Source organism: Mastomys coucha, unplaced genomic scaffold, assembly GCF_008632895.1.
Source record: "Mastomys coucha isolate ucsf_1 unplaced genomic scaffold, UCSF_Mcou_1 pScaffold22, whole genome shotgun sequence".
In the NCBI taxonomy this organism is placed as follows: domain Eukaryota; kingdom Metazoa; phylum Chordata; class Mammalia; order Rodentia; family Muridae; genus Mastomys; species Mastomys coucha.
Window position 1 is genome coordinate 176,801,635 of NW_022196905.1, and position 22,398 is coordinate 176,824,032.

The 22,398-nt window shown below is 44.1% G+C and overlaps 1 protein-coding gene across 1 annotated transcript in view; it reads left to right on the forward strand.

Moving 5' to 3' along the window:
* Positions 1–8,761: 8,761 nt before the first annotated feature.
* Positions 8,762–22,398, forward strand: part of LOC116069156 (low-density lipoprotein receptor-related protein 1-like) — a 51,648-nt gene continuing 38,011 nt past the window's right edge. Inside the window, exons 1-8 of the mRNA XM_031339539.1 lie at positions 8,762–8,887; positions 12,204–12,317; positions 14,672–14,791; positions 15,248–15,487; positions 16,315–16,428; positions 18,329–18,448; positions 20,677–20,802; positions 21,379–21,582. Of these exons, the coding sequence (XP_031195399.1) occupies positions 8,809–8,887; positions 12,204–12,317; positions 14,672–14,791; positions 15,248–15,487; positions 16,315–16,428; positions 18,329–18,448; positions 20,677–20,802; positions 21,379–21,582 (1,117 nt within the window). The 5' untranslated portion in view covers positions 8,762–8,808. The remainder of the gene's footprint in view (positions 8,888–12,203; positions 12,318–14,671; positions 14,792–15,247; positions 15,488–16,314; positions 16,429–18,328; positions 18,449–20,676; positions 20,803–21,378; positions 21,583–22,398) is intronic.

Consider the following 22,398-nt stretch of genomic DNA (forward strand, 5'->3'; position numbering starts at 1 on the left):
AAAAGGCTGTACTTCAATGACCCTCATATCACCAAAGGATTTTACCTCCATTGTAGCTAAGCTGAGAGGAACAAAATTCTTAATCGTTTCTCTCTTTTCAAAAACTGACTTTATTTACTTTTACTTTATATGTATGAATGGTTTGCCTGCATGTATGTATGTGCACCATGTATGCCTAGTGCTCAGGAGGCTGGAAGAAGACATCAGATCTCCCCAATCCCCAGAACTGAAGTTACAGACAAGTGCAAGCTGCCATGTGGGTGCTGGGAACTGAACCCAGGTTTTCTGGAAAAGTAGCTGAGCCATCTGCCCAAATCCATCCTTGGATAGTCTTTAATAATTCAGATCTACAGTTGAAAACATTGTTCAGCTTTCACTCATCTGATAAATTTATTTTACACTTCCTTCCACTCCATTTTTCATCTTCAGTTGTGCGTGTGTGTGTGTGTGTGTGTGTGTGTGTGTACAGGCGCGCGCGCGCGCGTGCGTGCGCACGTGTGCACGTACACATACATAATTTTAGGTTGACATTTGTTCCTTGGTTTTTAGCTGTTAGCACTTTAAAGGTGTTGCTTTGCAGTTTCCTGGCTTCCAGGAGTATCTCAGGTTGTTTCTGCCTCTGTTTTTGTTTGTTTGTTTGTTTTGTTCTGAGACACAGTTACTCTGTATAGCTCTGGCTGTCCTGGAACTCACTCTGTAGATCAGGCTGGCCTCGAACTCAGAAATCCACCTGTCTCTTCCTCCCAAGTTCTGGGATTAAAGGCATGCACCACCACTGCTGGGCTCCTGCCTCTGTTATATTACACACATATCCTTTTGCTCTGTGGTCTTTTAATATCTTCTCTTCATCATTAGCTTTTCAATTATTATTTTTCAAAGGAGATTTGTGTGTGTGTGTGTGTGTGTGTGTGTACCCATGGACATGTAAGCACATATACATGTGTACATGTGGGTGCCCCAAAAGTACAGAGGGTATCAGATTCCTTGGAGATGGAGTTTCAGGTGATTGTGAACCACTCGATGTATGTGCTGAGAACCAAACTCAGGTCTCCTGAAAGAGCAGCGAATACTCTCAATCTCTGTGTCATCTTAGCTAGTCCTCTGCCATTGGTTTTTACTATTTGTTTACGAAGCATCTTCATATAGGCATTTTATACATACTCTGCATGAGTCGTTGAGTTTCCTGGATGTGTGCATTAAGATATCTAACCCATAACAGGCTCTTTAAAGCTTTTTATACTTACAAGTCCTATTTGATCAAAGAAATTTTAAGATAGTCATGGATAAATAAGTATACAAAAAGGATACACCATAGCAAATATTTATAGGTAATAAATCATAATGAAATTTATCTTAAAGTAACTCTTTGATATACATATAATTTTATTATGTGTAAAATAAAGAAAGCAAATTCAGATATTGATAAATATACATGTTTATTTTTCTGTAAAAATTAGATCATAGCTGAATATTTGACACCACCAGGTATGGGATGTTTTCAACCTTTTTTAGAATTGACTGATACTTTGAGTAAGTCATCAATACTGACATCACAATGTCACATAAATGTGTAGTATAATGGCTGAAGTACAAGTGGCATACTAGAAGTTGCTAGAAATTCTAGAAGTTGCTAGAAATTCTGTCCTAGTCCTGAGCTAAACTTCATTGAGCAAATTTGTAAAAACATCAAATCAACTAAAACACCAATTTAAAAACCAAACATTCTAGCATAATGCAGTCAATGCTATCGTAGTTTGATATTTACACACTGAGTCACCAAGGTAGGAAAATATGAAATGTTTATGTTTTGGTAATTAAACCATCAAAGTTCTATGGAATAGAAAACTTTACGTGTACATTCAAAAATTACAGTTTATAACATACGATTTGACTCAACTCACGGCTGAGGTAGTTTGGGAAATGTTTGTCAGGGTTGCGTGTCTTGACGTCCTGTGTGTATGTTGTGTGTTCAGAAACCAGGATGAAGTGAGGCTGCAGAGTCTACAGGGGAAGCACTGCCAGAAACATCGTGGGCACACCCCAGGCCTGCGTTTAAATTAAGCTTTGATCATTAAATATTATTAGAATCCCTTTACAGTTGCCAACCTTTTCATGGCCCCATGGACTCCATTGGAAGTCATGACCCCCAACTTAGAAACTGAAACCTAGAAAAGTTTTCAGCTATCATTTCTTCAAGCATTTGTTTGTGTAATTTTGATGACTGTCACTGTTGTATGCTACACGGTCTTATACTATCCAACATGTCTCCCAAGGACTCTTACTTGGTTTTGATTTCTTTCTCCTTGTGGCTCACTCTAGCTATATTCTACTCTTATGCCTTCAAGTTGACAGATTTTCACTCTTGCAGTTTCTCATTGGTTATGATTCGCATCTATAACTTTTGCGTATCACAAATCCCACTTGGTTCTTTACTCTTTGCTCTGTTATCTTCTTTTATGTCTTGAGCATACAGAATGTACTTACATCTTAGAATTCTTATCTTCCCATTTTGTCATCTCTGCCATTCCTACTGAATGCTTTTGCTTTTGTTATGAATCTTCCTCCTGCTTCTTTTGTGGCCACTGATTTTATCAGATGTCAGATACTCTGCAGTTTGCAAAGTTGGATCTCTCGTTGCGTTATATTCCTATGGAGAAAGCTTGACTTTATGACAGATCAAGTCACTTGAGAGTTACTTTCATCCTGTTGAATTTGCTTTAAGCTCTTTTAGAGAAGGTCATAGATTTTTTCCAATGACATTTCCTTATGAGATTGTGACATGATGTTGTTACCTACAAAATTCATCCTAAAGAACTAAATGATCGGGTGTTAAACATTTTGTAGTCCTTTAAGTAAGTTCATGATTTTGTGTTGGGCCACCTTCATAGTCAGACTTGTTCCCAAGTTGGACACAGGTGATAGAGTATCATTTATTCCATAGTCAGCCTTGTTCCCAGGTTGGACACAGGCAATAGAGTATCATTTATTCCAAGAGGCTGTTTTTTTCTTTTCTTTTTTGAGACAGCATCTTACTATGTAGACTTGGCTGTCCAGAAACTCACTCTGTAGACCAGGCTGGCCTCCCATAAACTAATAGAAATCTTCCTACATATGCTTATCCAGAGCTGTAATTAAAGGCATGTTCTACTGTGCCCAATTGGGTTATTTATTGCCTTGCTTTTACATACTGGGCCTCTGAAGTCTCTACCAATACTTCATGGTTGTTGAAGCATCCTCACTCTTGCTGGAGAAGACTCAACTCCTTGTAGGGAAACTTGGAATTGCTTAAAGTAAGTTGTTCTTTCATTCTTTCACTTTACACACTCATGTGTATGTGTGTGAGCTTGCATGGGCGTAAGTGTACCATTTGCGTACAGGGGACCATGGTGTTCAAAAGAAGACACTAGATCCCCTGGACAGAACTCAGGTCCTTCCAAGAGCAGTAAGTGCTCTTAACCATCAAGCCATCTCTTCAGTCCTACAGTTATTTTCCTTCCTCCTCTTGTTCCTGTCCTTGCCCATTTTCATAGAGTTTTATACTATGTATACGCAAACTGGTTTAGCATCCTCGCAAACGGTACCTACCATGTTGCAGATTTCTAAAACTTTCTTTGCATAGACTCTTTCTGAAGTGGCAACTTAAAGGTTCTTTGGAAAGTCAGTTAGATGGTATTTTGCTGGGGCAAATGCATGAAGGAATGTTTCGTGAAAGTGGACACAGGTATGAAAGGCTAAGGCAGACTCATGAAGGAATGTTTCACTGAAGCCGACACAGGAGAGAGGATGTTTTACTAAAGCAAGCAAGTGAAAGGACATGTGATGAATGATTCTTTGCTAACAACATGCATGTATTGGTCTGCCTTACATTGTGTGGTTGAGCTGCCTTTTTTGGGTCTCCATGGATGGAGAAATGCACCAAAAAACTTCTGGTGGTGTACTGCAGTGTGTTGCCATTTCCAAAGGCTTGGGCTGATTAGGTGTACATGCTGAGGTAAGACCCGTGCCGAGGCAAGGGACGTGGAGAACTTGTGGTGTTTGGAGGGTATAAATAGGATTCCACGGAGTGACGGAGACAGGGCTTGGCTTGCTGGTCCAGCTAACTGTGCAACGTTTGTGGGTCTTGCACCTTCGCTGATCTTCACTTCCCTGAGAGAGGCATAGCTGAGAACTTCTCCTGGCGTTCCTTGCTGACTCAAGCTGAGACTGAGGCCTGGCTGTCTCTGCTAGATCCTGTTGCTGTTGCTGGTATCTCAACTCTACGGAACTGGACTGCTGGTGTATCTGTGAAGTTTTTGCAAATGGATCAAGCTGCTGGTGCTAACCTGTGAACTGAACTCCCAATTTTCAGGCAACACAAATGGGAGTTGCTCCAAAGAACCTTTCTAAACAGGTCCAGTTCCCCCATATCTTTTCTTTTCCACTAACTCTGGTGGGTGATGGGCTACAAGGGAGGTTAAAGAACCACCATTTTAAAAAAAAACAAGATTTGAAAAAAATTAAAGTTACATCCTTCCCTTTGAACTCTGTCTTGAAATTCCAGTCTTTTCAGCCTTCCTGAATTCTCATCTCATGTGGTCCTAACATATAGAGGTCCCCAGATCTGTGTGGTATTTTTCTGGGATCCAATCCAGAAGCTCTTTTGAGGGGAATGGTAGGCCAATGGTTACCTCTCAGATGTCACCACTGGGAACTGCCTGATGTTTCCTGTACTCCGTCCAATTTTCTTGTGTTGAGTGGTGGGTGTTTCCCAGCCTCATATTCTCCCAAAGAGAGGTTTCCCATTGTCTTCTTTAAGTCTTCAGCCATGTGATACCTTCTCCATGAATGTCTCATAGTAGCATTCTTGAATATTGAAACGCTTCCCTCTCCTTCGCAGGCAGCACTCTATAGCCCTCTTCCTTACTTTGTTTTCTCCATAATAGCTACCACCCTGTAATAACCTATGACATAATGCTGGTTGGTTCCATTTATTGTCTGTCTTTTCCTCTACTGAGTCTCACCAGCCATATTTACTACAAACTAACTCTCTCCAGGGAGATATTTTGTCTGTGCTGTTCATGGGTGCCTCCCCGGGGTCTAGAATGGTGCTCAGAATATTAATCAGCACTCTGATCAATGATGATCAGTGATGTTAGAGTTTTAAAGGAAGTATTCCCCAAATGCACATGTTTCTAACTTGTGTTCCCAGTTAGTGAGGGAGCTTTGGGAGGCTGTGAACCATCTGGGGACTGTGGCCCAGGTTGGAGTGTAGATCACTCAGGATGGGCCTTTCAAGGTGATGTCCAGGCCCGGCTCTGGCTGTTCTCTTGCTTTCTGGTCAGGAGCCATACTGTCAGAGGTCTAGCCTGTGCTTCATATTTCCCACCAGGCCATCAACACCAGATGGCCTGAAAGCCTCTAAGCCCGTGAGCCAAAATCAATCTTTCTTCCAGTAAGTTTTTTCTGTCAGGGGTGGTCATGGTGAAGCAAAATTAACTAATGCAAAGTCAATCTAAGGTTGGTTGCCATTCTTGAGATTGGCACCAGGAATTGAGAATTAACACCAAAAAAAGAGAACATTAAAAAACAAAACAAAACAAAACAAAACAAAACAGCCCAAAAACAAAAAACAAAACCAAAAACCAAGAAATACAGTTTAACATTGTTTCTGAACTCAAAAAGTCAGTTAAGGACCAGTGAGAGGGCTCAGCAGGCAAAGGCACCTGCCGCCAAGACTGAACACATGAGTTCAATCTCCAGGACATGGTGGAGTTCTACATGGCGGAAGGAGAGAACCAACTCTCGCAATTTATCTCTTGACCTTTACATGGCCAACCCCTTTGTGCAAGAATAAACAAAGTAAATGTAATCAATTTTTAGATTTCGGTAAGAGACCATATTAGGTTAAAAGATTCTGAAGACAAATGGAGTTAAGTGCTGAGATGTGTGTGTCATGCAGGCATTCACTACCTGCTGAGAGGGTGGAGGAGATCTTGGAGGAGGTGATCTTGCAGGAGGTGATCTTGCAGGAGGTGTATGTTTTGAAATGGCTATGAGTCTTTGGCACCAGGAGAGATCAGGAAAGATATTCTGAACCCTTCCTTTCCATGGTCCCTAAGCACCTACACATCCCGATCTTTTGCTTGGAGAACACATAGAACATATGCAGATATATAGAACAGCCAGTGATGAAAACAGTGGAGGAATAATAACATTAAAGACAAGAGTAAGCTCTCTGGGGGATCCACTACAGTTTGTCATGGCTGTGACGGCTCCTATGAATGTTAACAGTAAAGAACAATTCAGGGGTGTTACCTCATATATCTCATTAATTATGTGAATCTCTAGACTTGAGCCTTGTCACTGCCACACTTCTGGGGTCTACTAGGGATAATCCATTGTCTACATGTTGAGCTCCCAGAAGTTCTCTGTATTCCTTACCTCCTAACACCCAGCCAGCATCACTCTAACCTGGGTATCTATCAGACTGCTCTCTCCCCAGTCCTTGCCCACACTCCCTTCCTATTCCCATAAGGATTCTGTGATGACCTGGAAGTAGTTCAGGGTAATCTCCCATTTTAGGCTCCTTAACTTAAGCCCATGGAGAAAGTGCTTTAGCCATGTGAGCCATTATAGGTTGTGGGTACTAAGATAGAGGCTATTTTTATTGGGTGGGAAAAATTCTGGCTGCCACAGACTCACCATAAGAGGCGAAGTGTCACACGTGGGGAGTGGGGCAAAAAGGGAGGACAACACATATGGCTAAAGAGAATGAGGTCCAAGAATAAAATGATTTAAAAACAAAATGTAAATGCTATTTAAGTTATTTATTTCTATCACCTAAGTCTGTGGTCTCACAGCTGCTGAGAGCTTTTAAGAGTCAATGCTATTTATAATAAAAATAATAGAGCTGCCATTCAGGTGGCTATGCGTCAGGGACTGAATGTTCGTATCACCTGCAGTTCACAGGGTTGAACTTCTTGAGCAGGAAACTCTGTGAGGTAGCCAGGTAAGGAGGGTGGAGAGCTGCCATGGGGTTTGTAACTAGGTCATGAGGGTGGAGCTTCCATCCTGGGATCAGTGCCCTTTTAAGGGGAGTAAGAAAGAACTAGCTTTGTTTCTCTCCATGTGAAGACAGGACAAGAATCCTGTCATCTGCAAAGTAGGAGATGGCCCCTCAGCAAACTGACTTTGCCAGCACCTTCATCTTGGACTTCCAACCTTTAGACATAGAAGAAAATAAATGGTTGTTGGTTAGGCCACTGTTTCTATGGTAACTTTTTTTGTCACCGGCCAAACTGTCTAAGGCGGCATAAAGTCCCACTTAATTGAGGCATGGTCCTAGGTGTATGGGTTTCGATACTTGCCCTGTCAGCCTTGTGTGAGGATAAGTCTGTGCTCTCACAACGCTGCTGGTTCTTTTTGTCACCGGACATACTAAAGCATCTATAATAACTGGATTTCAAAACGTACATATTTCAGAAGAAGCCAATATAATATCTTAGAAAATTTTTGTTTAAACCAGGCATTGAAAAAAAAAGTTGGCTTATGCAATCAGAGCATACAACACATTCAAGGAAAACTCGAGAGCATATGGCATTGTGGTGCCTTCAGATCTGTGTGATGGGCCCACCGTGAACATGAAGAGGAGGGACAAGTTAAAGCGAAGCCGTCGTACTGTGGACTATGGCAGACGCTGCAGACGCCATCTCAGGAGGCACTTGGCGATTCATTTTTCTGTCTCTATTTTTTTTCTAGTGTTTTCTTGCTGTCTCTCATATCCAGAGATTACAAACGCTGCTTGCCTGTTGAGCATAATACATTTTAATTCCGTGATGTGATGTTCTTCCCAAGAAGGTGGCGTTCATCTCTGCTGGCTTGCTCAGGAGAAAGAATGTTGACCATACAGAGGCAGGAGGTGGGAGGTGCGAGGTGGGAGGAAGTTGTGAAAATCTGTCAGTCTTACCTTCACCTGCTGCTCCATCTCCTTTCTGAACAGCAGTGTCAGGGGGAGTAAGATGACCACTAGCTATGTCCTTCCAACTTTCTTGGGTTTATGCTTACGTCTGCTCAAACTTGACTTGCCTAGTTAGCCATATGGACTGAACCAGGAGAGTCCTTTTCAGACTTTAGCCGTGAAAAAATGGTGTCTCTAGAACCTTCGTCACCATCACTGAACCTGAGTCACTGAAAGGACCAATTCTGCCTATGTGCCTAGGGAGGAGGGAGGGCTGGGAGAGGAAAGGAATAGAGACTGTGCAGTATTCACCACAATCCTGAGTGGAGAGGAACCCTGAGGGGCGGGGGTGGGGGGTGAGGAAGGAGGGAGGGAGACAGAGTGACAGCAGAGACCGTGAGACACAGAGAAAATTCTATGCTTTGCAAAGTCAGGTCAGAGCAGCAGGCACACCGCATTCACACCTGGATGACAGACATGTCCCAGTTCTGTAAAGGCAGAACGTCTGCATAGTTTTCCAGGTGACTCCTGTGCAGCTTAAGTGTGACTTGACTAACCCTTTCTGGGTTCCTAAAGGCCAGCTCTGGGTGAGCCCAGCGCTCTGCTTCTAGTCCCATTGGGGATCGGTGACACAAAGTCCCCAGCTACAATGCGAGGAGACCTTCTTGGACAGAGGCGGGTCTTGCCCAGGATATCGGGCGCCCAAGATTTGCACCAGAGAACTCTAGGTTCCCATTCAGCAGCCTGCCAAGAGGCGTAGGAACTTGGGCCCGCCCGCGTCCCGCGCCCCTCGCCTCTTGCTCCTCCCTTCTGGGCTGTCCTCACTCAGGCGCCCAGCGGGAGCAAGATCCCACCGTCTGTCCCTCCCAGGCATGAGGTGCCGAATGCTCTTGCTCCTTTTCTCCTTGGTGCTGGTATCTTTGGGCGGCAGCGTCGGACGCTCAGAGGCAGGTAAGTGGGGACCGCGGTCAGGGGCTCCCTCGGAAGGGTCTCAGCTCTGGTTCGCAGGGAGCAGGATGTGGGGTGCGGGGTAGCAGTATTGTACTAGCAGCGCGCTGCGGGGAAAGAAGGCGAACTTCGGTTGCCTTCGCTGAGTGTGCAGTCCTTAGCTGGGCAGTGTGGCAATTAAGATGTAGAAGGGTGGGGCTGAGCATCCTGCAGAGACAGGCCTGGATGACTGCGAGGCCCTTTGTAAACCTGTGGATAGGAGGAGAGGGGAGATCGAGGACAAAGGTTTTCTTGGAGGCATCCAGCAAGTGCCAAGGGAGAGCTCTCTCCACCGCCTAGATCACTTTACCTCTTAGATGAATGCTTCTATCCTCGAAGTCCAGACCTGGTGAGACTCGCTTTCTAGCCTTGATTTTTTTCTACCAGTCACGGTTGGGGTGTGTGGTTATAGGCACCTAGTATAGCTAAGAGGTGCCACCCTCTAAAAACTACCCCTGGGAAGGAAGGGTTGGGAGCACCTCCTGCTGCACCTGTTGATGCCACCACTCTCCTAGACAGATCCAAAGATGTCTGTGATGTGGGGGAGGGGGAGTACGACGTCTCCCTGGGGAGCTGAGACATGCACAGTTGTCAGTTGGTCAAGTTTCTGGCTGCTGATGTCGACAGAGGTTGTAGGTACCCAGCATTTGAGAAACACTTGCCTGGGGGGTTAGCAATTCCATCGCACAGGTGAGCCTGGTTCTAATCCAACCAGGTACAAAAGGCAAGGGTGAAGTCATTTTAATCTTTGCATCTTTGTTCGCGGTTAAGCCAGTTTCACTCTGGAGGTGTCCTTCCAAGGGTCCGATTCCCAGGATTTGTAACCAACCTCACGAGCTTCTAGCCCTTGGCTGTTATTCCCACACTCCTTCTGAGCAGGAGTTAAGGTTACTTGTTTGTTTGTTTAAACTAAGTAGCTTTTTTACATCTTTTAATACAAAGGTACCATTACATGTGTTTTAGGACAACATTTATCAGTGTACCTGACACCATGATTATAAGAAAGTTACTGTGAATTTAATATCAATAAATGATAGTAAATGACATAAGTGCCCTTATAGCACCTACCTATATTTAAAAATTTTTGGAAACCAGTCTTCAGGTACTGTTTATAATACATAGGCAGTTTAGGTTCCAAAATCATCTCTGAGACAAAATATTTTTCAGTTGTCACTCACCTAATGGCCTGAGATTTTTGAGCATTGACTGCAACCCCGAGAGATCCTTCTGGAAGGATCTGCTGCAAGAGGGAGCAAAGGAGTTGCTGGTTGATGAGCATCGATTTAGCAGCTTCTGTGTCAGGCAGCTATGTGCCCACTTAAGCCTTCAATCTCCTTTGTAGGATCACTTATTGCCTAGACTCACGGTATACACAAGGAAACTGAGGTCACCTTATCAGTGTGCGAGAGGGCACAGTGAAGAAACTGCTGACGTGACCACTTTACGAGCTGGTTAAGATTTCTATTGTAGATATGAGAGGGAGAGAGAGAGAGAGAGAGAGAGAGAGAGAGAGAGAGAGAGAGAGAGAGAGAGAGAAAGGGAGAGAGGAAGAGAGAGAGGAGAGGAAGAGAAAGAGGAGAGGAAGAGAGAGGAGAGGCGGAGGGGAGAGGGAGAGGAGAGAGAGGAGAGGAAGAGAGGAGGAGAAAGAAGAGGAGGAGGGAGAGGAGGAAGAAGAGGAGGAGGGAGAGGAGGAAGAAGAGGAGGAGGGAGAGGAGGAAGAAGAGGAGGAGGGAGAGGAGGAGGAGGAGGAGGAGGAGGAGGAGGAGGAGGAGAGAGTAGCCAGAAGCACCTGGAAGGGTTCAGAGGGAGAAAGAGAGAGAAAAAAATTAGTAGCCTGAACACAGCCAGCAGACTGGGCTTTGCCAGGGCTAGGGAATTGGCAAAGTGGGAGAAAATAGTGTTAGCAAGATAGCAAGAGATAGGGAATAGGGCCCAGTAAAAAAGAATAAGAGGACATGAGAGTAAGTGCTGGAGTCTTAGAGAATGGCCAGTTACGAAGAAGGTGAGTAGCTGTAGGGAAACAAGGGTTGGGAGACTGGTGTGGGGGCTTTGGAATGTGTAACAGGTACCTGTGAATGGGGACTGAAGGAGCCTGGTGGCCACTATAAGCTTTAATATGCAGCCACAGGTGCACGTCAATGGAACTGTGTAAGTCCCTTCTGCCAGAGGTAAGGAAAGTGACCCCCTCTGGAAGACAGGAATCTTTCTCACAAGTTCCTGAGGAAGGCTGGCTTCTATCTAACCACCATGAATCCTCCTATAGCCCAGGTTGAGCTCATTTCTGGGTAGGTGGACAGCTTGAGACCTACTAGTCAGTCAGTAAAGTAGTCCAATGAAAACGTTCCAAGCCAGGTGATCTGCTGGCTGAGCCTGTTCCCATAGTAGCAGTTTCCAGACACGGATTGGTCTCAACAGCTTTATTCAAGTTATACATTACAGCCTAGATGGAATTCGAGGAGATGCCAAAGGTGGCCACTAATCCAGGAATAAACAGTACTCGCTGGGGTGGGGTGGGGGTGGCGTGGTTTTACTGCTTTTTGTGAGCCGAATTTGTTTTAAAGTCAATGAAACTGATAACGCAGTCTTAGAAGAATGAAAGTACAGCTGGGATACAGTCTCTTGAGAGGAGCGTTCTGTTCATCAGCATTTTTGTCCACTTCAATCACTTAGCCACCCACAGAGAGTAGACCTTGTTGAGTCTTCTACCGAGTGTAGAGACCCCAGTGGGTACAGACCATATAGCTTATGTTTTCTAGGAACCAGCCATTGGCTTTTCTTCTCTAAGAGTTAGCTCAATGTAGTAAAGTAATAGTCGGACCTTCCGGAAACTTCCCTCTGAGAACACATCCCATCAAGCTTCTTGGTTAACCATTGAACACTGAGCTTAATAAATAGATGTTCGTGACTGGAAAGGAACAATACAAATTCAATGTTTTGCAAGTGGCTGAAACCTTCCAAATATTTATAGCATAGCTGTTAGAGAAATATTCTTAAAAGGATGTCATCTTTGACCCTAAACTCGACTCTCATTAAACACGGGTCTGTATATATCTCTAAGATTAAATGAAAGTACTTACAACCTAGACCTCAAACCTATCAGTGCTCACATTCCATGGCTTCATGACCAAGCCAGAGCTGGAAGTACCGCACACATGTCTATTTGTGCTCAGCCTTAAGTCTCCCTCAGTTAACAGGAGAACAGGCACATAGTCCAAGGAATTGTCTTGTGCTGTGGAAGCCAGAAACCCTCCTGACATTGCTTCTTGGTTGTTGACTGCAGGTGAACTAGAGTGTAACAAGACACAGCAAGTGGCTTGTGGTGAGAAATGCATTCCTGTGGCCTGGCTCTGCAATGGAGAGCAAGAGTGCCCTGATGGGACCGATGAATGCTGTGGTAAGCACTTAACGAGATGCTCATGGGCACCAGCTCTGGTTCCCACATTCAGGTTGAACATTCGTGATCTGAAAGTCTGAAATGCTCTAAAATCCAAAATGCCTTAGTACAAACATGAGATACCACAGGGGGATACTTCATACCTGACTTTATGTGATGGGTCTCAGCCAAAAGACAGGTTCTCTGAAAATATCACATAAAATTACCTTCAGTTTGTGTGTGTGGAGTATATTTGAAACACAAACTACTTGGGAGGCTGAGACAGGATGATCACAAGTCCAAGGCCAGCTTAGGCTATAGCCTGAGTTCAAAACCAGCCTGGAAAAACTATCAGGACCTTATCTCAAAATGGAAAAAAAGGAGGAGGGGCTCTCTTATAGCATGGGCAAGACCCTAGGCTGATCCCCAATGTAGCAAAAAAAATTACAATTACTTAGATTTGGATCCCCTCCTCATGTACCTTAATGTAGTGGTCTTCAACCTTCCTAATCTGTGATCCTTTAACACACATGTTCTTTATGTTTTGGTGACCCTGAACCACAAAATTATTTTTATTGCTACTTTGTAACTGTACTTTTGCTGCTGTTATGAATTATAATGTAAATACATATGTTTTCCAATGGCCGTAGACAACCAGTGTGCAAGAGTAGTTGATCCCTAAGGGGATTGCAACCCACAGGTTAAGAACTACTGCCTTAGAGTGTGTGTGTGCTTATGTATTCACATATGCAAAACTAAAATGAAAAGCCCTTTAATTTGCAATACTGTGTATTTGGTTGACAGTATCCATCCTCATGATTTTTGCCCCCTGAGGAGAAATTCAAACATGAAGAGTGGCCACAGGCTCTTAAAGACTAATCCACAATAAAAGTGACATTTGCACCTTAGGTTGAAACTTAGACATATTAGTTTAACTAGACCAATCCAGAGGCTTGTAGGGAAGCCTTACAGATTATTAATACTCAAAAAATTCTCTTATATGCAAATCAGACAAAAAAAGAGTATAAAACTGTTAGAAACCAAGTTAACTATTTAGGAAATATTTTGTTGCTATTAAACTCCAGCTCTCAGTGCTTAGAATATTCAAAGCCACAGATAGGTCATCTGAATGCCAGCACAGGCAGAAAGCTTCTTAAGTGATGAGTCCTACCCCTGCGTCATTAGTATAAGACAGAGAATAAAGTCCTCATGGACAGAGGAAAATCCCAATGTATTGGTGATCGGGCCCTTCTTTCTCTATCCCACATGCTTCTTCCTGGATGGCCACTTGCTCTCTCTAACTTCACATGAAATACCAAACACCCTCAGGACTCAAGGTGCAGAAACAGGGTGGAGGGTTTGCTTGGCATGTGCAAGGCCCAGGGTTAAAGCCCCAGAATCAAATAATAAGCAAATGAACGAACAGGAGCTTGTGCACATTCCCAGGGTGGAATACACTTTCATACTTGCCTTGTTGTGTGGCCTTCATACATGCTGAGCCAGATCTCCAAGTCTCCTTTCTTAAGCGGAATAATTTGAAGCAAAATCAACTAGTTCTCAGGTTGTCTTAATTCTGCCTGTAGTCTCAGATAGCAAAGGAATTCAAAGAGGTGGACCGCCCTGGTCTCCAGCCACCTATAGGGGTCAAAGTCTGCCTGCAAAACCCACCTTCATGTGTTCATTAGTCGTGTGTGATCAGCTATTATTTTAGACGGAACATGTACAAAGTACTTTCGCTGTCAATGCTTTGCTAGGTAGCAGTGTTCTAAGGGATGATGGGAAGTAAGCTCTGCAGGATACTGGGTCACTGCTCCTTGTTGAGGCAGATGTTGACTTTCAGCTAGACAGGATCTAGAGTCATCTACCAGGCATGTTTCTGAGTGTGTCTGCAATGGTATTTCCATAGTTTAACAGGAGGAACGACTCGCTCCGAATGTAGGTGGCACTTTCCTGTGTACTGACGCCCTAGGCTGAATAAATAAAGTGGAAAAAAGGAGAAAATGAGTGAATTTGCGTCTCCCTCTGATTCCTTACTGACAGTGCGGTGACAACCCACTTCACACTCTGGCCACCATGCCTTCTCTGCCACGATAGACTGTATCCCTTATTAGACTGTGAACACAAAGAATGTCTTCTTCTGTCAAGTCACTTCTGTCAAGCATTTTGTCCCAGTGATGGGAGAAGGAAGTAATGCCATGGGTTGTTGCCAGGAGTGTGGAAGGGACCAGCAAGTTCAGGGCTGTGATCAGTGTCCAACTGAGAAGTAGTTATTGCTTTGCTATTTAAAACGTATGACATGAAACCCAGTCAACCGATGATCTCTGACAAACTCATCTCTTTCCATGCCTGTTACTGAATCCCACCCTGGTCCGCAGAGCAAACATGTCTCGGATACCTGCAAACCTGGCAGTGTGACGATGGGAAGTGTATTCCTGCTAGCTGGCTTTGCGACGGTGCCAGTGACTGCTTAGATGGCTCCGACGAGGTTAACTGTGGTAGGTACAGTTTAGGTTTAAATTACATCTAACTTACTTATGTGTGGGTGCATGCGCATACGTGCGCCCCATGCACCATCGCGTGTGTGGACAGGTCAGAGGACAACTCCGGTTCCCAGGGATTGAACTCATGTCAGCAGGCTTAGGGACAGAGGCCATTTTATCAGCCTTGTAAAACTTATTTTCAACAGTCTGTCATCTCTCTGCTCACTCCCAGCTTGTATCAGTATCAACAGCGCTAAGTGAAGGTAGGCCACAGAATAGCCTCAGGCTTAAAACGTTTTGGGAGAGAAAGCTCAGTGCAGGAAGCCACACCCATATGACTAATGATCTCTAACTAGCCTCTTTTAGTGGTTCTGTAGACAGAGTCCAGGACAGCTATAGCACCCACTTAAGATATACATGTCCTTCACAATCCTGCAGTTCTCCCCCACCCATATAATTCCTGCCTTTCAGAGAGCTTGACGGCATGCCCGGGCAACAAAATCTACTGTCCAGGAAAGGCTCGGTGTCTGGATGCTGGGGAACCTTGCGATGCCCATCAGAACTGTGAAGATGGGTCCATAAACCCACACTGTCCCCACACCCACTGCTCGACTGGTCAGTGGCAATGCCGAAACGGGGCATGTCTCCTGGACAGCTGGAGGTGCGATGGCATCGATCACTGTGGTGATGCTTCGGATGAGCAGGACTGTGGTAAGTCTGGCTTCCCTGCTAATGTTTCAAGGGCAGGGTGTAGTACACAGGCTGCTTTATGTAATCTGCATTTAATCCCCATGCCAGAGGCTGCCATCCATTCTTTAAGAAGAGGATGCTTCCTAACAATAGCCAATGTATGGTTATCCATGGAATCACAGAGCTGCTTAGATAAAAAAAAACTCTTGTTAATATGCTGAATAAGCATTGCCCAGCATGTTCCCAGTGATAAAGAGCAATCCCTAGACAGCCTGAGCATCAGTCTACGAAAGAATCCTAACAACCGACAACTCCTATTCTCACATAGTGATGGAGAAAAGATCCCACTAGAAAGGGCAAAACCAACCCCAAAGTGTGGCGAACACCACATTCTTTTTTTAGACAAACCCCAGCCCCAGGATAGGGGTACCTCTACTTTGTTGGTGAACCAGAATCCTGCTCAGTATTGCCTGGAGTTAAGGCTGCATATTGTAGCACAGCTTCTAACATTTGTAAATTAAGTACTTCTTAAAGGAATACTCATTTTGGGTCAAGCGGCTGGCTCTAGTGCCGTTTTAATTCCAACTATTTAAAGCCAGATCAGTCAAGTTTAGCACAGTTTCAATCGAGTGCCCAGATGTCTTGCTATTTTTGTGATTGAGTCTAAAGCCCTGATTCCCTGAAGAAAAGAAAAAAAGAAAAGTTCAAAAACGATAAGCTTTACTTTCCAACCTTGAATTGCTATAGGCTATGGAAATACTGCCACGTAACCTATTGAAAGAGTTGTCTCTCTCTACGCTCCTCCCCTATAAACAGTAATGAAAAAGAATGATCAACTTTCTCCACAGTCTCCTGTCCAGAAGGCGCTGCGAGCTGCGATGGTGGGAAATGCATCCCAGAGTCTCTGATGTGTGATGGGAGAGCTGACTGTGCAGATGGTGCTGATGAACCCAGGACCTGTGGTAAGAAACTGCTTCCTCGGCTTAAGGCGGGAGGCTGGGGGAGCATATGACATGGCCTAATGCTTTAGTCACAGTATTAATTACTTTTTGCTTGGCTGTGACAGAGTATCTGGCAGAAGTAATTAAGGGAGCAGGATTTATTTTGGTAGGCAGTCACAGGCCATGGCTGAGGCGTGCTGTCCAAAGCAGAAGAGGTGTGTGGTTGCTGCTTTTCTCGTCTCTGCAGAGTGGGATGCAGAGGATTCAGGCTGGAAATGGGACTGAGGCTGAAACGCCAAAAGATCTGCCCCCAGTGGCCCACTTTTGCTAGCTAGTTCCCATATCCCAAAGGTCCCACGCTTCCTAAGATAGCACCATCATCTGGAGAGCACGCTTTCAGACGTGAGAGTCTGTAGGTGACATTTCAGATTTCAGCCCTAACGGTTATCATCAGGGCCAACTCCTTGAGAGAATGCTTGAAATGAAACATACACCACACACACACACATACACACATACACACACACACACACACACACACACACACAGAGTTATCTTTGTCCCTTACATTTAAGTACATTGCATTTTTGCTTATTACATTAAAGTTCTTGGCTTTGGTCTCGTGACTCTGAGCAAAATCTTCTAAGTTGCAAAACTTCAAGGGTGATTCTGAGTTTGTAGCTTTAGGGAGATTAGCTAGCTAAAAACCTATATTACTTACTACACTGCCTCTGGATTCTAGAATCAAGCCAGGAGTGCATCATCTAATGTTGGTAGCATCCATGTCACAGGTCTCAACAAGAGCCAGACACTTACCCAAGGCTCAAGCATCTGTAGCAACATACCGAGACTTTAGCAGTCTAGAGACCCCTCTACAGGGTCTCTACAGAGAGCCTTGGCTGAGCCCGGTGCACATGCCTGGTGCACACAGCTGCTTGTGTACAGCTTTCAGCCTGGAGGTTTTCTATGACCCGACTCGACTTTGCAGATCCAGTACAAGAAAACTACAAAATCAATTAAAGCAATAGAAACCATTTGGCAAATGTCTGGGGGAGGAATGAATCAATTTGTTTAAGGAAAAAAAAATAGAATTCTCCATGGATTTAATTGAGAAAGACCTCAGAAAGCATGTTTTCTGGTGAGGAGGAGGGGTTGCTGAAAAGTAACTCTGACTTTTTTTTTTTTTTTTTTTTAAAGACAGGGTTTCTCTGCATAGCTTTGGCTGTCCTGGAACTTACTCTGTAGATCAGGCTGGTCTCAAACTCAGAGATCTGCCTGGCTCTGCTGCCCAAGTGTTGGGAGTAAAGGTGTGTGCCACCACCAGCCGCCTGTAACTGTGTCTTTTTAACCTTCTGATTTTCACTAGGAGTCACTGTTGGATCAGCTAGAGAAGGGACAGCGGGCATCATCACCTCAAATGACGTCAAGTCATTTGGTCAGCTGCCTCCTGTCCCCCTTGCCTAAGACTCCCCAAAAGGCTTCTGAAGAACCTTTGTACTGCAGGAGTTCAAGTGAAGGTTGTTAAACACATTGATGACAAGGCCAAGTGTAGGCGTTGTGTCTGAAAGATAACTCATTGTATTCATAAACACAAAATACAGGACTAAGCGTCCTCATTATCCATACACCCCCACAGGAAACACACGAGAGGGTCTTGGCCTCTTTGTAGAAGGAAAATAAATACACCAGCACCTGAAATTGCTCACACATTAGCTTGGAAAGAAAAGCCCATGCCCAGCTTTCCGGCTTCATATCTTTCCAGTGCTACAGTCTTCGCCTTGCTTTATACTCTCAGGCAAGAAGCTAGGATCAAAGGGTGTCTCTTAGGGGCCATCTGTTCCTAGTCCATGATACGACATGGCTTGTAAGGCATTAATCTCCACTGAGTTCAGTGGCTTTGACAGCTGTCTTTTCCCTACAGGTAAAAACTGTTCCCTGCTGAATGGGGGCTGTGAGGGCCCATGCAGCGATACTCCCTGGGGTGTCCGATGTTCCTGCACACCAGGATGGCGGTTACAGCCTGATGGATGGAGCTGTGGAGGTCAGAGCTCACCTGGCTTGTCTTTTAGAAACGTTCTTCTTGTGGTGGGACATACACAACATAGATTTTTAGCATCTTAGCCATTTCAAGTTTCCTGTTAGTTGGTGCTTAGGCGCATAACGTACAACCATCACCAGCATGCATTTGTAGCTCTTTTCATCATTCCAAACAGGAGTTTTCTAGCTACTTAACAATAATCCCTTAGGCGTCACACCCTTAGCCTCTAGTAACCCCTCCTGGCTTTCTGTCTTTGTGGATTTGTATATTCTATGTAGCACCGCCACACCAGTGGAATCACACGTTTGTCCTTTTGTGTGCCGCACATCATTAGGGTCAAGTGTCAGCCTTCCTTTCCTATTGAAGGCTGAATAGACTTCCATTTTACGTTTGTACTTCATCTTACCTATTTAGCTGTTAATGGTGCGGGGCTGCTGTTTGATACATTGTTTTCAGTCCCTTGGCTGTGTTCCAGGAGTGGACTTCCTGGAGCACCTGCATTTCCACCAGGACCACAATTCTCATTCCTTCCTTAACCCTAGTTATTATTCTAGCTTGGGAGACTTACAAGTCAATTATTGACCAAAGACAAAGTACTAAATTGAGCATCTTGTGGAGCTTTTGGGTTCTGTCCTTGAACAAATATCCTTGTCACTTCACAGCCTCTGCCTAGGACTCTGCACCCAGGTCTGGACAGATTCTGAACTTAGAGGCCATAATACGTTTGCCTTTGCTTGGTCTTTTTAGCTGGCCTTCCCCAGGCTAGTCAACCTTCAAGTCTCGTTTCTCTCTTTTATAAAACGGGATTATGGAAATATTAGGAGTAAAGTAAAATATCCACAACTTCATTATAATTAATAAAGTGAAAATTGTATGACTGGTAAGCTATAGCACTTATCTATAACAATACAGTTCAATTAAAATGTAATACAAGAATAATGTCTTCACCCAAAGGAAAGGTTGAGCTCCGCTCTGAGCCTCATCCGAGTGCTCAATACTCTCTTCATGATGAACCTGCAGGCCTATCCACCTGGGAAGGCTATGCAGGAACTTTAAAATTATGTTCTACAGTGGATTTTATATTAAGACTTCATCAAGGGATGCTATGAACCTACTTGGAGGTTCCGTACATATAATTACATTTTAATAAATATTAGTAATTGAATTTAAGTCATTTTATTGTTTAAATTGAAGCAAGACGTTACATTATTAAATTTACTGACTCCTCATTAGAAGCTGGTCATGGCCCTCAGAAGGGTCTAGGTAGGGATGTAGCCCAGTTTCTGGTCTCTGACCCGTGGCAGGGCTTAGCTGGCCAAAAGCTTGTCAGTGGCCATGCATTAGTTAGTTTCCTGGCACAGAAGACTACTGTTATACTCTAGGACTGTGTGGTTCAGGAAAAATAATGTTTTCCAAGAAATGTTCCCAAGGAATCATTTTCCTTCCTATTACAAATCAATAAATCTCTCACAACTTTGGCATTTATCTGATGGAGAGTCCTATTTGATGTCTGTTGTTGTTTGTTTGTTTGAGACATGGTCTCATATAGTGCTGGGCAGATATGATCTTACTATGTAGCTGAGGATAAATTCAAACTCCTCATTTTCCGGTTTTCTATCTCCCCAAGTAGTAGGTTAATGGATATGTGTCACCAGGCGTAGTTTGTGACCACAGGCTTTGTAAAGCAATTGTACCTGTGTTATAGCTGTGAATACGACCCTTTCCATCCCTTTAGATGAAGTGTTCTGCGGCACAGATAGTGAACTAAAAAGAACTTGTCCTTTTGAGTGCCACATGGCGCGACCTGCCTCTTGGGTTCATGTGTCAGTCTTCCATTCCTACTAAAGGCTGAATAGAATTTTACTATCTGTTTGTACCACATTTTACCTACTTAGCTATTAATGGTGCATTTGGGTTGTTTCTGCTTTTTTGTGTGTGTGTGATTATAAACAACACTAGCACTGTTGTAGTTTGAATCATTGTTTTCTAGGCCCTGACGCTTGTCATTCTGAAATAGACTTGGGTGTGACTACCAAATGGGATAGCCCAAGGATATTGCTAGATTAGCACAGCTTGTAATTTATGCCACCCAAACAGCGGGGCTTCCTATCCTGAAGTTCCCTCCCATTCACAAAAATGGGAACTCCGTGGTGACTCAGTAATTTTGATGCACTGAAATACTGGAGCTATAATTCCTGAGTCATCTCTGACTTACGCCTCTCTGTCATCAGATGTAGATGAGTGCTCTCTGCCATATGGTCCTTGTGGCCAACTATGTCATAACACACTAGGATCTTATACCTGTGGCTGTCTTCAAGGTCACCGGCTCTACAATGGCACAGACTGCCAAGTTACAGGTGAGCTTTACAGGCAAAGCAACCCCAGCTTCTGCTCTACTCTTAATAGTAATTATAGAGAAAAGTGACACAGGCAATTTATTTTAAGGCCTCGTATTAGACACGATGATTCTTTTCTTTCCAAAGAAGATGCTATTGTGGCAGGCACTGCCTAACCGGAGTGCCAGTTGCATTGAGTGTCTTTAAAATAACATAGTGACTCTGCAGGCCATAGAAATAGGTGCTCAAGAGACTCAACCAATAGAGTTTTAACCTGGCCTGCGCTTCTTTGCCTCAGGGTCGCTCACATGTGGGTGCTATGTGACAAGCATTGATTAGAGTTCTGTCTAGATGAGAGCTGCTGAGTCTGAAATCAGATAAGGCAATGATGTCCCAAAGATGAGCTTTCACATGCTGGAACCTGGGCGGGGGGAGGAGGGACTAAGATGGCCCAGTAGATCTCTTCAGAGTATGCTTTGCCTATGCCTTAGGGATAGGCAGACTTGGATATAGAAGAAAGAATAGCATCTTCAGTTGAAAGGGAAGGCACACAAGGAAGTGTCTGAGTAATATGTTCCTATTTTCCTTCCACTGCAGATGATGATGCTAAGATTCTCATAGCAACAGATAAGGAGCTTAGAATCCTGGACCGCAGAACAGGGATCCCTGAGATGCTGATCCCTGTAAAGTCAAGGCCCAGTTCTGTTGCGTATGACCTGCACAGAAACATGTACTTCTGGGTGGATAAAGTCTTGAATGTGTTTGTCTTTGGGAAACCAAACTCTGTTCCCCTCTACCCAGGTATGTTTTTGAGCATTAAGATTTAACTTTTTAAGGCTTCTTATGTTACTGATACAAAACTCCTGAGATTACCAACCTTAAACAAGAGGAAAGTATTTGGGAGGTGTCAAAACTTTGGGGGAAGTCAATTAGCAGCATGTCATGGTGGAAGGTGGGGGTGGGGGAGAGCTACTTACTCCATGGCAGAGGGAGAGAGGACAAGACTGCCACCCTTCAGTTCCCTTCAAGGGCATACCCCCAATGACCTTAAAACATCCCACTAGACCCCTCACTTCAAGGTTTTTACTACCCACCAATAATAATGCCACAGGGTGGAGCCCAAACTTTTAATCTATTGGCCTTTTGTGATACACCCCACATTCAATCTATAAGATTACTTAAGCATACTGTAAGAAGTGTCTGTATCTATATCTAATCTACATCTATATGTCTATATCTGTATCTATGTATATCTACATCTGTATGGGCAAGCTTTTATGACTCCCTGTTATGAAGCATCAGAGTATATAAAATCCCAATGTGATACATGCGTGTGGTAGGCTCGTTCAGTTAGAGCATCACAGAACATTGCTTGCTACACAAAAGTACTTTTTAAGAAGAATACAAATCTTAGGGTGTAGCCTTAAGTCTCCACCACTAGATACTTGAACTTGTGTCCTCAGTCCTTTGACCTGTTTCTCTCAGATGAGGGTGCTAGCCGAAATTTGTCTCACTGGGTGAGGGCAGGCATGAACCAGACAGCATAGTAAAAAGGGAAATGGCCCAGCAGGCATAGTGACAAGACAGAGCTCATTACAACTCCCAGAGGCATCTGTG